A 16676-nucleotide genomic window follows, 5' to 3' on the forward strand; every position below is an offset into this window, starting at 1 on the left:
GTGAAAGAGGACTGGAAGTACGTGGCCATGGTGCTCGACCGCCTGTTCCTGTGGATCTTCACAATAGCCGTGGTCGTCGGCACCGCCGGCATTATCCTGCAGGCTCCGACGCTCTACGACACCCGGATGCCCATCGATATAAAGCTATCGGAGATCGCCTCGACGACGGCCAAGCCGAATGTGGCCAGGCCCGTGTTGTAAGCGGATCGATAATTATCGGTTCGTTTATCGATCGATATCCAGAGATATTTCGGCGAAAACACAAACCACACACAGTCTGAAGGAGCAAAACACAAGTAATGAATGAAATTCGCATTTGTTTTTTCTTTAACCAGAGACGGAAGATAGAAAACAAAAAAACAAAACAAAAACAAAATAGCAACAAAAACAGAAAATAACCACAAAACTTGTTCCAGAAAAACAGAAACAGAAACGACGACGACAAGAATCCAAGTAACTATAACTAATAAATTGTATTTGTTGTATACATAAAAGGTATAACTAACTATAAATAATTTGTACACTAATGTTTAAACAGGCAACGATTGCTAAACAAAACGGTTTTTTTTCTAGGCAACCTAAATGAACAGAGACAAAATATGAAAAGTGACGAAAAAACAAAAAAAAAAAAACAAAAAAACAAAAACAAACGAATTAATTAAGTAAACCAATTCAACTGAAACGAAGCGCAAAATAGTATGCAACAGATAAACAAATACGATTTATGGTAATAATTGAGAGCGAAATTGAATTAGTGAAATTAAATTAGCCTAGCCAAACATCAAGAATAACGGAAAAATAAAACAAAACAAAAAAAAAAAGTGTATTTGTTAAACAAGAAAGTGAGAAGTAGGAGGACAACATTAGTTAGCTAAGCGAATCAACATAAAGGAACAGGAAAAAAGCCAACAAAAAAGGCATGTGTGTGTACAAGTGTGTGTGTCTGCACTGAGCAAAAATCGAAGGAGAAGGTAGAACAGGAAGTTTGCCATTTAGAGCCTTTAAATGCCATTTAACTTGCAGATTAATTCCAACTTTTTAACGTAGTTACGTACATAACAATAGCTCACAGAAAGTTAACAATGAACATTTTGCCTTTAAATCAAGACAAATGCATCTTGAAGTTAGTTTCCATAAATATTATAATGTTTTTAAAGTTTTCTATGAAAATCTTTGGCTGATTGTTTGCAATTTTTATAAAAAGTATCTGTTAAGAAAGTTATGATTAATCAAGAATAAGACCTTTTTTCACTTTGAGAATTATTCTGCTCGATTCATTTTCTCCGTGTGCATTAGTGTGCGTGCTGCCGTGTGTGTGTGTGCTAGTGTGTGCTAGTGTGTTTGCGTGTGTGTGTGACTGCAAATGAGGCATGCAAATTAGAGCAAATAAACCGAGAGAAAGTAAGGGAGAAAGAGTGTAAGAGGGGGAAGGGGGGTAGAGTGCAGCCCCAGGCCACCGGAAAACCGGAAGAGCCCCTCTCACCACGCCCCCCTCCACGATTTCGCCTTGGGGCAATTAGTTAGCACAAAGCTTTAGTTATTATGCCCAAGTGTACGTGGGCGCATGTGTGGGCATAGTAAAAAATCACCATTAGAAATTCAAATTCAATTTTGGCGCTTGCACTGCCTAATTGGCAAAAGCGCGTCCAAGTTGCTCACGATCCTATTTTTTTTTGGCCGCCCAATTAACATTTCCCACGCTCGCCGCGCTCATAATTCATACTAACTTCCAGTTGCATAATTCACTAAAAACAAAAAAAAGCAGCAACAGCAACAAATAACACGGCAAGTTACCTGCCAAATAAAAAGGGCAATGTTACAACCCAAACTTCGCCTGCGAATTTGTTCTGCTCTCAAATGGCGATTGCTTTATTTGCAGCCCCGTTTATTTGCCGTACACTTTTTATTGCTCATAAAATCAAATGATGCCTGATTAGGGAAAGCCAGCAAAAAACAAAAAAAAGGATGTAACAAACAGGACATTGACAGCGGAGGGAAATCCCCTTTTTTGCATCCGAAAAACCGAAAGTTTTAAAATGTACGCAACATAACACGTTTCTGTTAGCCAAGGAAATTTTAACAGCAGCCAGGCGACAGACGTTTCCTTTTTGATATTGCGCACTCCCAAAAAAGGGAAATTTCTTTGTTTATATGTGGAACTCAAGTAAAGCTATATTATTTCTTTTCTAAGAGCTTAAACTTATTTTTAAAATATTGTTTGTTCTTAATTCACTGGTACAATGAGTATATACATACCTATTGATATCTCAAATACCCCCGCTAGCTCTTAGTTTTATTTATGTTATATTTATATTTTATTTTTACCTCTTAAATGGTTTAATCTTTTAAATTCCTTCCTTTTGGAAATAATTTTAAAATTCACTGAAATGGTTTTGTGATTTTTGGTCGCCTAAATTATTGCCAAAGCCAACAGAAAGCACAGTGTGCGTGTGTCGTCACAAGCAAGTGTCAATCACAGTCACCGCAGTGCAATTGTCCTGCCACGCCCCCTTTACCACCCACCCACACACACGCACACCAAAAAAAAAAAAAAAAAAAAAAAAACACTTTTCCAGTTTTTAATTAAATGAAATGCAAGCGAAGAGTTATTGCAGTCAGTGTGCCAGAGCGAGACGGGGCGATGAGTGAAATGCACACAAAATGAAAAGCCATTAACGAAATATTATATCTGAAGATGGAGGGAGTGGCGATGTCAGCTGAATCCGCTTTGGGATATAAAAAGCGCACAAATTTCGGAAGTTTCTCTGCACCCAGCGAAACACTTGTTTCCATATAATTGTTGCTATATAATTTCTTATAATTTATTAGTTTTGGGACCACAGAAATCTGTTGAAGAACCCCTCAGAATTTTAATTTTTATATGAAAATATAGATTTTCTCCGTGTGTGTCTTTGATGTTATTTAAGCGCAGGGCATTTAATAGGTTACCCCCGAATTATGACTGGTCCCAAGTGGAGAAGAAGTGATTCTGGCATGGGGGCCGTTGGAGACCGCAAATCATAATTGTTGCGGACACACAAGACACAACAAAATCAAATGGCTCGTCCAGGAGTTGGAGCTTTGGGGAGTGGATGCTGGATGGTGGATGGGTGGAGTGGACTGCTCCACGAGGTCGTAACAATGCAAACTGTGTGGCCACACACAAAAAGGACATTAGCCCTGCTCCTTTCCTTTGCTCGCCAGTTTGCTTTGCTTTCGGCCATTGGCGGTTGCTTTTGCTTGTGCTTTTGGCCTTGCTTTTACTTTATACTTTGTTATATTTCATTTTATTGGGCTGCCAATGAGCGATGAGTATCAGCACTGAAAGTGGTTATAAAACAGTGAAATGAGCCTGGGAAGCTTGGCAAGCAGTTAACCGGTTCATAACCGATACGGATTCCTAATTCAACTACCAGTACTCAATTTACATGTGTGAGTGTGGATATGCGAAAGCTGATTAAAACATTTCAGTGAACGCAATTGAACCGTATCTCTAAATCCTTTACAACAAATCATACAATTCGAATTGGAATTGGAATTGAAAGCTCTGCAACGTACATACATAAAAAAAGGAAACCTATGCTCTGCCAATTGTTGGCCCAACAAAATAGAACGAAAAAAAAAGAAAGAAAAAAAAAACGCAAAGGCTTAGCCGGAAATATCCATCATTGAACATTTTCCACTGTACCGGCGTTTTATCTATGGGCCCGCGTGTTTCGAGTGCCTCGCGTGTCTGTGCCCCAAACGCAGCGGGCAATACAAAAGCAATCATAAAGTTATAGCCCGGTCGAAACAGTCGCCACTTCGGGCCACATTGGCTGCTGCTTCCCCCTGGCCAGTTGGCCAGTTGGCCATTTCCATTTGCAGTACCATTCCCGGTTTTCGGTCCAGTTGCCAGTTGCTGGCCCCAAAGAACTGAAAGCAAAAACCAACTTTACACCCTTGGGCGACATTATCCACCAGGCAGAACATTTTCCGCACCCACAATTGAAAGTCCGCCCAACGCCCACTTTCTAACACACAGTGCTGAAGTGTTGTCTTTACACCAGGCGAATATTGTAGCGAGTTTTCATGCGAATTTCCATGCAAGTTTTCATGCGAATTTTCATTCAAATGTTCATGTAAAATATTTAATTTGGTAATTGATTTTGAACATTTTCTATCTTTTTTTTACAAGCCTAAGTATCGAGTCTAGTTACTGTCTCTGTTTTGATTTTTTTTTATTCCCGAGATGCTTTTTATTAAAGATTATTAAAGATTGCTGCATGGCATCACTGTTCCAGCGCTTTTCCATTTCCCATTTTCCCCATACCCAAGCCCATATCATTTAATGTCCTATCTATGTTTCTGCTTCTGTTTTCGCCCACCTTTTTGGCTCAATAAGAGCGGCGAATTTATTGCTTGCTAATAGGAAAACAGCCTCCCTCAGGACTTTTCCCCAAGCCCCAAACTCCAACAACCATTTTCCCCATTTTCCCCGGCTTTCCATCGTTTTCGGTAGGACAAAGTTTGTCCACATTTTTTGTTTGTACGCTGGAATGGGAGTGGGAGTGGGAAGCCCTCGAAGCAGAGGAAAAATATGTTTTCAACATAATTTCATTCATTATATTCGAATTGTTATTGTTGTTGGTCTGTTGGTCTGTTGGCCGATGCCGCCGCTCATTTTCAGCCGACCCATTATCGGCCACGCCCCCTCCCGCCTTCCCCCGGAAAACCCACACCTTGGGCGGGCATTTTGGCTAATTTGAATTTGATTTCATTTGGAAAGTTGGCCGTTTTTGGCATTTGTTTCATGGCGCTGTTTTGATTCGTGCGACAAGTGCAAATGATTGTACTCGTGAGTTGATTAATTGAAAACGAATGCGAGGAGGGATGAAATTGATTATCGTTTTGTATCCAATTGAATATCCTTGAAATTCACCGAAATTATCTTTGGCAAGACAAGAGATACATTTTCACCAGCTTGATTTCCAGTCCCAACTAAATTCAACGAAATTAAAAGGATACTAAATATTAGCCCGAAATTCGCAAATAACATTCTTAGCACAAAATAAAATGAACCTCTAAGGTTTCACAGGAATCACGAAATAGATGTTCCACAAATACGGATTTACAAAAAAGTCCTCTCGCGGCCCAATACAAAAAAAAAATCCTTTCAAATGCGTGAGTGTGCGTGCGTGTCATATATATCACTAGTCACTAAAACAAAACAAAAAAAAGAGGAAAAAAACAGGCGTTGAAAGAAACTTAATTAAAAACATATTTATATGGAAATTGGAGCAAGCATACGAAAACCGACTCAAGCGACAGAGAAACCAAAGTGTAAAAATGTTTAAATATTTTTTACAAATCGAAGCGGGCAAAGCTAACAATATGCCAAAGGGGTTAAAGGGGTTTAAATGGGTTAAAGGGGTTGCACTTTGGACATTAATTGAACTCGACCCTTTGGGGTCGCTCCCATTTGCCACAGGACATTGTGTGCTCCAGCAGTTTATACATAAACACATAGATATATGAATATAAATATATATATATATATATAGATATATATACATAAAGATATTTGGGATCGGGGGCATTGCGGGGCCGACGAAACTAACACTAAAATGATAACGAAAGAATCGAAGAATCGAAGAGAAAATCGCATAAAGGAGACATTTTTTTTAGAACGTACCTTTAATAGAACGATTAAGAAGCGTTCACGCAGAACAACTAACACTAATTTTAATGCATACATTTAATGGTAAAATGAACATGAAACTAAAACTAACAAATGACATGGATAAGCGATATACACAGCGAAAAAAAAATTAGCAAAATTGTTTAATAATGAGCGAAGCAAACCAAACACGAATTGAATTAACTTTTAAGTACATAACAAAAATGAAAAACTACAAAAAAAAAAAACGAACAAGAAATTAAGACAAGATATTTAAACGAAGGCAAGAAAAAAAAAACTATAAAATTATACGATTTACAAAACTAAGAACAAAAAGTAATTGTAAAAATAGAGACAACTTTTTTTTGCTCAAAGCCAGGGGGCAAATCCCTCACCCTCATTCACTTTCCCCAAACAAAAAATTAAACACAAAAGTAAATAAATATTTCGCGGCACGTAAAAATTTGTTCGTCACGAATGTAAACCACAAAAATCCAACACAAAACGATTTTCTAAACAAAAATGTTTGCAAAAATTGGCCAATCCAAAACCAAATAATGTTTAAAATTAAACTAAAACCAAACCAACATTCAAGTAAAACCACAAGAAGATAAGAAAAACGTAAGAAATTATAATTAAAACCAAAACTTAGCTTCTAGTGAGAGAATTTTTAAAACCAAGCAAAAACGAAAAACCAAAAACGAAACGATAGAAAATGCCCCAGAAACCAAAATATGAAACAATGTTAACAAATCGAGGAAAGATTAATATAAACTGGAATTATGTATAAGATCGGCTAGCCGACACTGAAATACCCTTGCAATCGATTACAAATGTCGAAACTCGAAAGTCTTTCTTAAAATACCCTTGATAGGTTTTATAAAACTATTTTTTTACTGCGTTTTTTAAATTAATGTAATAGTTTGGTTGCCAAACCTAATACGTAAATATTTTGTAAAATTAAACAGTTCTAAATTCCGATTATATAATGAGAAATGCAATGTAGAAATGCATGGAACCTTTGAGAGCGTACGATTGCAAGGATATCGAATTAAAAGTTTCTAAGGAAGAAGTGCGAAGCCTAAAACCAAATGAGAAACCGAAATTTAACTAGAGAATTCTTTTCAAATATCAAATAAAGCAAGAAAATAAATACTATAATATTTCAGCCACGAAGGGAGAGCTAAGAAGTGAATAAAACAAACGAATGCAACCAACCAGTAACAACAACAACAACAACACACACACATTTCAATTGCGCTCGTTTAGCCCATATATAGTATATTTCAATTAAAAGAACGAAAAAAAAAACACATTACAATATTTCAATATGTCATTAAGTCACAGCGAATAAACAACAACAATAAGTTGAAGGCGACTTACAAATCTAAACGAGAGAGAAACTGCGATCGTGTGTGCGAGGGAAAGAGAGAGAGAGAGTTGGAGAGATATAGTAACTATATATGTATATATATATCAGGCGCGACGATCTCCGATGGCGCCAAAAATCGAGCGATATCAACTAAATTTGCTAAGGTTTTCAGCCGCTCGGCTTATGCGTGCTGACTAAATCGTGATTGCTTTAAATTTAATATTGATCTAGAGTTGTTATAAATAATTGTTAACTAGTGACAACAGTGCATAGTTTATCACGAATAAGTACTATTAGAACAGTGCGTTCGGCAACAAACGAATTCGACGCTTTTAGATATATAACATTATTTTAAATACTTCTAGGAGATTAATTTTGTAAGCCTCACTTTTCGATCTTTGCATCTATAGCCTTTGAGATTAGCTGCACTTTTGATTTATACTTTATATTCTTCTTTCAATTTAGTTTATCGCTAAAAAAAAAAGTTAACAACGCTTATATATGATTCGTTGAAATATTTGAATAAATATTTTTGATTGAAAGCTAGACAACCAACTGACCTTTACAACAAAAGCGTTGACAAATTGACAAATTTCTAAGTGTTAAATATTCAATAAGATTCCTACTATAATATGTTGACAAGAGTCAGAAGTGTACTGCCAACTTTTTTGTGTTAACTATCTGAGTGTTGGCCAAAACGCACTGTTCGCTGATCGCGATTTAGCAAACACGCATAAACCGAAATCAGTCTGATTGAGAGAGAGAGAGAGAGCGCTAGTTTCAACTTGTGAACAATTAGCCTAAGCTGAACTTGTGTCTTTTTTGGTTTGGTTTAAGGAAATGTGGGTTTCTACTGTGTAAAAGTGTGCTGCGTCCGTGCTCCAGAACGCGATTAGGTATCAACGGCCTGGTCATCGTTGTCATCCTCCGGCTCATGACCGCGTCCCTCGCGAATCCGCTTCAATTTGCGCTTCAGCATCATAACACCTGCCAGGGAAAATGGCTATAAGTCAGCAATTCAACATCGGTTAATACAAGAAGCTTACATTTAATGGCCTGAAAGGTTTTGGCCGAGGCAGAACTGGTTTCGGAGGGCAGCGAATTGGACGTGGTTCTTATGTGCGCCAGCTTTACCTCCAAATAGGCCTTCTTCAGTGTCTTGTAGTGCCGGAACTCACTGGTGTCCTTGACCAGGATGCACTTGGCCGCCGAACCCTCGCCCGAGCAATCCGACGGCGCTGTGTGATATATCTGATGGTAGAAGTACTGCAGCACCGGTGAGTTCCAAATGGAGAGGCCGTACCACAACCAAATGGGCACATTCAGGGGCAGCTTAAAGTTCTTGGCGAAGAGCGTGGGTATGAAGTACTTGAAGGGCAGCAGGTTGACAAACACATACGCCCACACCATGATGCGCAAGCCAAGGAAAACCTGGTAGATGATCCGGTGTGAATTCGTGCTGGGCAGGACCAGCAGAGCCAGCACTTCGGTGAGTATGCTGTACAGGCCCACCGTCAGATTCAGGCCCACAAAGTAGTTTTCGTACCTGAAAGCAAAAGTAGAGTATTCATTTAATGTTTTTAAGCTTAAAAGGCTTTGGGGTGAAATGGTAGGGACCAGGCCCCTACCAAACGTGTCTCGACTTGCCTGTAAACATCGATGGCGACGAGGGACAGCAGGTAGAGTCCCTTGGAGCCCACCTCCAGAAAGTCAGCGTCCTTGAAGTCCAACCACGCCCCATGCAGGTAGAACGTGATGATGAAGATCGAGTAGAACTGAAACTTCTCCGCCTGGTGGGATCGATAGAAGATCAGGTTGTCCGAGGAGTAGAAGAGCGAGTAGCGTCCCTGGTTCTTCATCAGCTGGGGCAGGATCATGAACTCGTTGTAGAAGTGCAGGAACAGGCAGCTGGCCGCATAGAAGGCGATGTTCCAGATAACGCGGGCGAACAGCCTCCGCTGAAAGTGCTTCATGCTCGACGACTTCAGAAAGAACTGCAAAGGGAGAGGAGCAATTCAGCAATTAGTCGAGCATTGGTCTTGGGTCGTTACAGATAATGCTTTCTATGGCTTATGGTCAGCGCCGATGTGTCGTCTGTCGCCGGGACTTATGCTATCACCAAAACCAGGAGCGAAGTGCCAGTCGAATGGTGAAGGAAGTACAACATGATAACAATAAATCATCTGGACCCTCTTAACCTACGACTGTCGGGAGTAAAATCAATACTATCTTGGTCTAATATTGATTTTGAAAGATACAAAATATTTGAATAATAGTCGAGCATAGCTTTGTTGCAAACCAAAACAATACAAAAAGTGCCGCATTTCGCCGTGTTGTGAAGCTGCCCCAAAGGGGTGGCAGCAGTATTTTTAGCGCCCCACTTGATTGGCACCCCGTCAAACCCCAGAACGCGAGAATCCGGCCCCGTGTCCGCTCTGTTTATTTATAAACGGCAAATTGTCCGAGCAACCCCTCAAAAGAAAAGTGCAATTGGAGGCGGCACATCGAGGGTGCTGCGATTGAAAGGATTTGCCACGTGCGGGACCCACCTGGAAGAGCCGCTGGAAGGCGTAGTAGCCGCAGGACAACGCCACAAATATCCAAAAGACACCGTTTATCAGGTAAAAGAGGTCTATGTCCCGCACCATCGAATCGAAGCGGTCGTTGGTGATCAGGTATTTCAGCGGCAGAAAGAAGTTGCTGATCTCCGCCCAGTAGTCGGGCGGACCGGCCTTCATGTCCAGAATGGAGGTCATGCTGCTCCTCGGCGGGATTTCCCGTTCTGCCGCCCCAGAATCGCGAGTTGCTTTTCCTCGTTTTCAGCCGAAAATTGGGAGAATTTGTTTCGTTTCCATATATCGATAGCTTCGATATATACCCGATAGCTTTAGACAAATAGCGTAATATCAAAAGTATATATCGATTACAGAAACTACGGCTGTTTTGCTTCTGTTGCAGTGCTGTTAGTGTTAACAGTGGGCAAAGTGCGCCAAATTTGGATTAATTAACTATAAGTGTAGTTATTCGACACTTAAAGTGTATTTTGATACCTTTACTTTAATCAACTAATTACTTTTCACCTAAAAAATCCAGCAATATGACCTCGTCGTTGGCCAAAATCGAGGACTTTCCCTCCGATCCCGTGGAGTTTTTTAAGGAGATCCTGCAGGAAGCTGCCAAGGGACATCCCGATGGATTCATGCAGGAAATGAACCTGGCCACCGTGGACGAGGAATTCGGGGTCCTCAACCGCACCGTCCTGTACCGAGGACTGACCCAGGATAACTGTGTGTTCTATATCACCCATCGGTATGTCCGCAACTTCAAGAATCTTCAGGCCAATCCCAAGGCCTGCATCACCTTCTATATGCCGGATGTTAAGGATAAGGCCGGAATTCAGAATAGCTGGCAGGTGAGATTGATTGGAGCCACCGCTGTGGAACTGCCCCAAAGCGAAACGGATGCCTTGTGGGCCAAGGAGAATTTGGCTGCCCAGATCAGGGGTCACATATGTCCCTGTGGAGAACCGATTAACTACGATGATCTCAAGGCGAGGCACGATCAGTTCCTTGAGGATCACAGAGGAAAACCTATCGAAAAACCAGCAAGCTAGTGAGTGTCACCATTAACATAACTATATTATTATCTAAAATAATTATAACTTTCTGTAGTACCGCTTGGAAATTCCAACCACAGCGTTGGGACTTCCTGAAGGTGGGTCTTGACCAAATCGCGGATCGGGTGCAGTACCGCCTTCAAAAGGATGGCAAATGGGAATCCATGCACGTGTCCACCTAAACGGTGGCATGCCGGCAGTGAAAACATGATCTTCATTTTGGACGATTTCATTTTATTCAACAATATCTTTCTACAAACAGCTAAACGTACAGACTAACAACTAAATTTGCTTCCTTCTCGACATGTTTAACATACAATTACAACATAGTTAATAAATATTACACAAAACAGCAAAAAAAAGGACGTTTAAAAAATACAGTTAGCATAAAGTTACATAGGTTCGAGTAACATTAGAGCAGGTTAGTTACATACATATGCTTAATTGCCTTAGTTGCTTTGCTACACACACACATAATACCCAGTGAGTTTCGGTTCCGTTTTCTACACAAATGCGCTGAGGGGCGTGCCCCCCTCGCCCCGCCCCCGGGTGGACTATTCCGACTATATCGCGCTGATCGTCTCGCGGATCCAGGCGGCATTCGAGGCGATCTTGTCGTACATCCTTGGTCGCTCCACGCCCGTGGGTCCGCAAGCGATCCGCCAGGAGGAGACCCCAATAAGCGCCCACTGATTCGTTCCGGGAATCAGGCACTGGACTGGCGCTCCCGAGTACTCCTCTTGCTGAAAGTGTACAGAACAAAAGAAAACATTTTTAAAAATTCAGTATTGATAAAATGTAATGTTGGTCCACTCTAAGAAATGCAATGTAAATGTTAAGCCTCAGCTAAATTATTTTAACATTTACAATTTAAATGTCAACAGTTATTGTCCACTGCATAATTAAATATTTTAAAAATATTGAATATTGTGAGACCCACTCTACTGTTTTAATATTTCACCATCGAATTAAACTCGTGCCACCCCAATTGGCGATCGTGACGTCACACGCACGCGACATGCAGCAACGCGTTTGGCGTAGAGCAACAACAACAAGCAGTCGAAACAAAAACAAAATACAATGAGTAATATCTGGATGCCTCTCTTTCTTACTCTCTCCAATTGCCATTCAAGTGAGCACGAGCGAACAAACACATGCATACACACTTATTTGCAACCCCCGTTACCTGCGAAGGTTTACCTAGGATAGCAAAGAGAACAACAACTATGAGTGCAGCTGCAGTCATATAAAAGGGAAAAAGGAGATAGCTAGAAGAAGAACCAAGAAACACCGCAAAAACAAGAAAACACATAAAACAGAGCGCCAACAGTTGACTTGCATTCATTCGATCGGCAACTTTCCAAGAGAACGCATCGCGGAGAGAAAAATAGTAGAGAAAAGAGAGAGAGAAGGATTTCCAGTGTGAAGATCGTTATTAATTTTACTAAAATATACAACAAGAAAAGCATGATGGCCGATACCAGGAGCAGCTTGAAGATCCTCTTCCAGGGCGAGACCAGCCTCATCTCTTGCGAATCCTCGAGCACATACGAAGAGGTCATCTCCCAAGGTGAGTCACGAAAATTGAATGGAATAGTGGAATATAGTGGCGTCGTCTTCCACGCCAATTTAATTCAATACCTAAATTTCACTGTCTTTGCTTAAAGTACACTACAAGAATTGAATCTTTTCACAACATTGACATTATTAATAGCATTCTTATGGTAACTTAATATCAAAATAAGATTTGCTGAATATTTTTTCATTCTGATATTTCAATTTTTTGATTTTTCACAATGCAAATTTATAAATTAGAATATTTGGAAAACTATAAATTCGTTTATGATCTTTAACATTATATTAATTTACTGCTTTTATTCCAGCCATGTCCCGCTTTGCCATTCCGGAGACCCAAAGGAAAGCCCTCATCCTGACCAACGGCAAGGACTACGTGTTCGAGGCGCATTTGCTGGAGTACTTCCTACTTCTGTTTCCCAGCCCGGAGATCACCTTTCACCTGAAGTTTGACTGGTCAAAGATGCGCCGAAGTCTCGGCCAGACCGACTCCCTTAAGCGAAAGTGTCTAGTGGACTCAGAGCAAACTGAAGGTCAGAAGGAGGAGGATCAAGAAAAGGAGGATTCAGTGTTGCAGTACAAACCGGTGCCCGTCTACCGAATGAATTGCTTCCTAGGATCGCTGCCCACTGCCGGCGCCATGCCTGTGCATCGTCAGAATTGCTTTCTCAGGGAACAGTCCCAGCAGCAGCTGGATGAGATCTCTGTACCTCGACTGCAGGCGGACGATGACCAGCAGAAGGAGCCGCCCATGAAGCGCCTGCGCGTGGACGTCTGTGCCAAGCCAAGACGCACTGCGTCCACGTCAGTTGGTCCGTCCCCCGTTCCTGTCATGCGCTCGATTCGCATCTAGTTCGAAAATCACGGATTGTACATAGCTCTAGTACGTATACGATACTCCAACTAAATGTAGTCATAAGCTTAAAGGTTGAACCAATGTTCCTAAGTCTTACACTTTACTTATCGCACCAAACAAACGTCCAAATCAAATGTTATACTATGTAAAATAACCATTTTTGTTGATAATTTTAAGCTATGTGAAAGCTACATACTTTAGTTTCTAAGCTATCTTCTGGCCTATTATGAGTTGAGATTTAATTAATCGCCGTAGTAAACTTTTACTCTACAGATACACCATTTTATAACTATTGAATTCATTGCTTCGCAACTTTCTATTTTATACAAATTACTTTCCACTTAATTTAGTTAGAGTAACTAACTGTAAAATCAATTCATATCCCTTCTGCGCTCAATGAAGTTATTCAGTTAAATAAAGCTAAGTTATAACATTATCAAAATACTTTATGCATTTCCCAATCTGTGGGCTACTCACCGTGCAGTCGTACTTCTGGTAGGTGGCCTCCATGCACATGGAGTTCACGGTGGCAATGGACACATTCTCGCAGGGCGCCATGTCGCCCATCTTCAGCTGGACGCGCTGCAGGTGATCCCGCTGCCGGGACCAGCCAAGTGTATTGCAATTCGTCCAGATCTGCTCCTGAGCAGCCTTTCCAGCCGCCAGAACGGGTGCCTTGGTGGCTGTGCGGGCGGCGGTGGAGGAGGAAGTGACCGCGGAGGAGGAGGAGTAGTAGTTCACCTGAGGCGCATGATCCGGCAGCGGGTAGCCATCCAATTCCTGATGCAGCGCCTCCGCTTTGGGCATGTGGGAGGCGGCTGATTCGGCGTCGAAGTGATCCTCTTGCTCGTCCTGATCCTCATCGGCCTGGTTCTCCGTCGAGCTGTCCTGCTGCTCCTGCGATGGGATCAGGAAGAACTGCTGGTTCTCCTGCGACAAGCGACTGCGCTGCTGGCTCACCAGCTGCCCCTCCAATCGCTCGGCCACCGGCACATGGGATCTTCTCTGAGCCGGTGGCTGCTGGAGCAGCCTTCGCTGCAGGGCGTCCGGCAGGCAAATGGGTCGCACATGATCCGAGTAACTGACAGACGTTTCCAGGCGCACCAGTGCCGCCGTCGAACCTTCAACCGGGCTCTTGATCATGCCAATGATGCGGCGCCTCTGCGTCCACGGTGCCTTGGCGGACAGACGAACGGCACCCACGATGGCCATCCAAGTGGCACGTGGCTGGCCCTGGAAACAGCCCTCGGTGGTGAGGACCCAGTCCTGCGAGATCAGGGTGCCGTCGCAAACGTGAATATCCTCGCGGAACAGGGCCACCAGCCAGGGCCAATCCCCAGGAGCGGACATCTTCGGCAGCGAGAGGTGCTGCTTGGCATTGAAGAGCGCCGACTGGACGCCACAGCGCAGCTCACCGCAGCCCACGTAGAGCACTTGTCGCCGGGGGCAGTGCGTCCGTATGAAGCTGATCTCCGGCGCATGGGGATCCAAGACACGCACGTAGTCATTCAAACGCTCCGTATCGTTCTGCACGTCGAATATTTCCACGGATCTAAAGGCGTATTTAAAGATTACATATTTCATATCATATGTATATATATTTCCAAATCCTTACTCGTATCCCAGGGACTTGCAAAGGGACTCGGAGACCGTTTGGCGCACCACCAGCTTGGCATCGCCCTCCAGACCCTCGGCGCACAGCTTGCCCACCACTCCCTTCTCGGAGAAGACGGCGTAACCGGCGGAATGGAAGCGGGAGAGGTACGGAACCAGCGGCTCCGGCTGCAGCAGATCGGCGGCCAGTGGAGCTATAGATACTATATAAACAGGCATTGAATATCTTAAGCATCTCGAAATCTTTAAAGATTCTTGATTATTGAGGAGAACTGATTACTCACGGCAATCCTTCTCATCGGCGCCGTCCGGACAGTCCGCCTTGCCATCACATCGCGCCTTGCGCGGCACACACGCCCTGCCACGCCCACAGTACAGGGCGTTGGGTGAGCAGAAGGCGCAGCTGCGCTCGTCGGAGAGATCCGGACAATCGGCATAGCCATCGCAGAGCCGTGGACTCTGGACATTGGACTGCATGTCGCTGACACAGTGGGGCTTCTGGTGGCACGACTGGGTGCCCGTGGACTCCGGAAAGCGTTCGCAGTCGAAGAACTGCCGGAAACGCTGCGGCAATCGACCGCCACAGCCGGCCATGAAGGATTCACAGTACTCGCGGCAAATCTGGCCCGGAGTGGGCTGCAAATCGGAGCCGTGCGTGTCGCACGGCGGCTGTAGGAGCCGGCACACAAAATCGTAGGCCTCCCGATGGCATTCACCGTCCACCAGTTCCCGGAACACGATCACATCCTCGGCCAACTGCTCGTAACTGGCGTGTCCCAGTAGATTCGGATAGGTCGTAATGTTGTAGCCCACCTGGCGGCAGTACGATAGCTCCAATGGTGAGCAGCGACGTGGCGGCGCCGGAGTGGTCGTCACCACCGGCTCGGTGGTCTCATCGTGTCCGCCCAGCGGTGAACTGGACATCACTGGCTCCTCGATCAGGCCAGTCGTCTCCTTGATGCTCAAACTGGCCACGTCCACCGTCATGTTGGCGAAATGGCGGCGCTGCTGCGGCGGCTGGGTCATCTCCTCGTGGAATAGGGCCAAGAGGTCACCGCTGCTCACCAGACCCGCGTACGGATCGAAGATCATGTTGAAGTGAACGACTATATTGTTGTTATCCTCGCTCCTGTGGGGATCCAAGCCATTGGAATTATTGGGAATCTAAAGAAAAGACCAGTTTTACGCACCCATCCAGTGCCAGAATCTCGCTGCCTTCGTATGCCTCCCGCAGGTCGGATCGGCGCAGGGTGAGATTGATACGCTCCCGGTAGTCGCGCGCCTTGTGCTGGAACCGCATCGAGTTCTGGTTGGCCAGCTCCATGCTCCACTTGTCGTTCAGCACCATGAATCGACCGCGGAAAACACGATCTGGCAGCGGCTCCGGTCGGAAATAGGTATCTAAATGGGATAAACAAGCGCTTGGTTTGGTGATCTATCTCCCATGGCAATGTAAAAGGTTTGGTGTAGTACTAACATCCCACATAGACAAAGATTCCGGCGACGAGGAGGGCGATGAGGAATCCAGCGATGACGGCACAGCCGCACTTCTGGCCATCGCCCAGTTTCCGGCGGGTGAAGCGAATATCCGAGTCGGTGGACAGCACAGATTCGGATTTTCTCCGCAAGCCATGATTGTGCTGGTGCATATGGAGTTGATGTTCCCGCTCCCGTTCTCTGTCCCGCTCCCTGTCCCTGTCCCTTTCCCGCTCACGCTCACGCTCTCGATCTCGTTCCCGCTCCCGTTCCCGCTGCTGTGTGGCCTCCAGTCCAGGTGGGCCGCCTGCTCCTCCGCCGGCGGAAGCTGCACTTCCATTGCCGTGACTGTGGTGCGGCTTGTGGTGCCTCGTGCATCGGGTGTTGTGGAAGACCTTTGGCGGCTGCGCCGTGGTGCCCACACCGCCACTCGGATTGGGATTACTCTGGACAACGCCCTGCGAACAGCCGAATGAATGAAAATAAGGAAAAAATAAAGACACACACA

General features: G+C 43.9%; 5 protein-coding genes across 5 annotated transcripts in view; 3 read left to right on the plus strand and 2 right to left on the minus strand.

Moving 5' to 3' along the window:
* The window catches only part of LOC6525320 (acetylcholine receptor subunit alpha-like), a 92232-nt gene extending 85181 nt beyond the window's left edge, over positions 1–7051 (plus strand). The window contains exon 12 of the mRNA XM_002101120.4: positions 1–7051. Within this exon, the coding sequence (XP_002101156.1) occupies positions 1–201 (201 nt within the window). The 3' untranslated portion in view covers positions 202–7051.
* On the minus strand, positions 6909–9897 carry LOC6525322. Its single transcript, XM_002101122.4, has 4 exons — positions 9581–9897; positions 8679–9025; positions 8078–8577; positions 6909–8018 (listed from the first exon to the last, which is right to left on the minus strand). Exons 1-4 carry the CDS (start codon positions 9785–9787, stop codon positions 7924–7926), a joined length of 1149 nt encoding a protein of 382 aa, XP_002101158.1. The 5' UTR covers positions 9788–9897; the 3' UTR covers positions 6909–7923.
* On the plus strand, positions 9581–12042 carry LOC6525323 (pyridoxine/pyridoxamine 5'-phosphate oxidase). Its single transcript, XM_002101123.3, has 3 exons — positions 9581–9652; positions 10125–10643; positions 10703–12042. The coding sequence occupies exons 2-3, from the start codon at positions 10129–10131 to the stop codon at positions 10827–10829; spliced, it is 642 nt and encodes a 213-aa protein (XP_002101159.1). The 5' UTR covers positions 9581–9652; positions 10125–10128; the 3' UTR covers positions 10830–12042.
* LOC6525324 overlaps positions 10865–16676 on the minus strand; it is a 17698-nt gene continuing 11886 nt past the window's right edge. Inside the window, exons 3-8 of the mRNA XM_002101124.3 lie at positions 16170–16626; positions 15883–16093; positions 14977–15821; positions 14694–14895; positions 13556–14630; positions 10865–11390 (exon numbers count right to left, since the gene is read on the minus strand). Of these exons, the coding sequence (XP_002101160.1) occupies positions 11211–11390; positions 13556–14630; positions 14694–14895; positions 14977–15821; positions 15883–16093; positions 16170–16626 (2970 nt within the window). The 3' untranslated portion in view covers positions 10865–11210. The remainder of the gene's footprint in view (positions 11391–13555; positions 14631–14693; positions 14896–14976; positions 15822–15882; positions 16094–16169; positions 16627–16676) is intronic.
* On the plus strand, positions 11972–13522 carry LOC6525325. The gene is made up of 2 exons (XM_002101125.4): positions 11972–12217; positions 12531–13522. The coding sequence occupies exons 1-2, from the start codon at positions 12115–12117 to the stop codon at positions 13073–13075; spliced, it is 648 nt and encodes a 215-aa protein (XP_002101161.2). The 5' UTR covers positions 11972–12114; the 3' UTR covers positions 13076–13522.

The sequence above is a fragment of the Drosophila yakuba genome, chromosome X (genome assembly GCF_016746365.2).
Source record: "Drosophila yakuba strain Tai18E2 chromosome X, Prin_Dyak_Tai18E2_2.1, whole genome shotgun sequence".
In the NCBI taxonomy this organism is placed as follows: domain Eukaryota; kingdom Metazoa; phylum Arthropoda; class Insecta; order Diptera; family Drosophilidae; genus Drosophila; species Drosophila yakuba.

Coding starts and splice junctions, on each gene's coding strand:
- LOC6525322 (XM_002101122.4), bottom strand. CDS start 9,787: ATGACCTCCATTCTGGACATGAAGGCCGGTCCGCCCGACTACTGGGCG. Junction 9,026..9,580: donor CCTTCCAGCGGCTCTTCCAG/GTGGGTCCCGCA, acceptor CTCCCTTTGCAG/TTCTTTCTGAAGTCGTCGAG. Junction 8,578..8,678: donor GTCGCCATCGATGTTTACAG/GCAAGTCGAGAC, acceptor TTTTGCTTTCAG/GTACGAAAACTACTTTGTGG.
- LOC6525323 (XM_002101123.3), top strand. CDS start 10,129: ATGACCTCGTCGTTGGCCAAAATCGAGGACTTTCCCTCCGATCCCGTG. Junction 10,644..10,702: donor ATCGAAAAACCAGCAAGCTA/GTGAGTGTCACC, acceptor AACTTTCTGTAG/TACCGCTTGGAAATTCCAAC.
- LOC6525325 (XM_002101125.4), top strand. CDS start 12,115: ATGATGGCCGATACCAGGAGCAGCTTGAAGATCCTCTTCCAGGGCGAG. Junction 12,218..12,530: donor CGAAGAGGTCATCTCCCAAG/GTGAGTCACGAA, acceptor CTTTTATTCCAG/CCATGTCCCGCTTTGCCATT.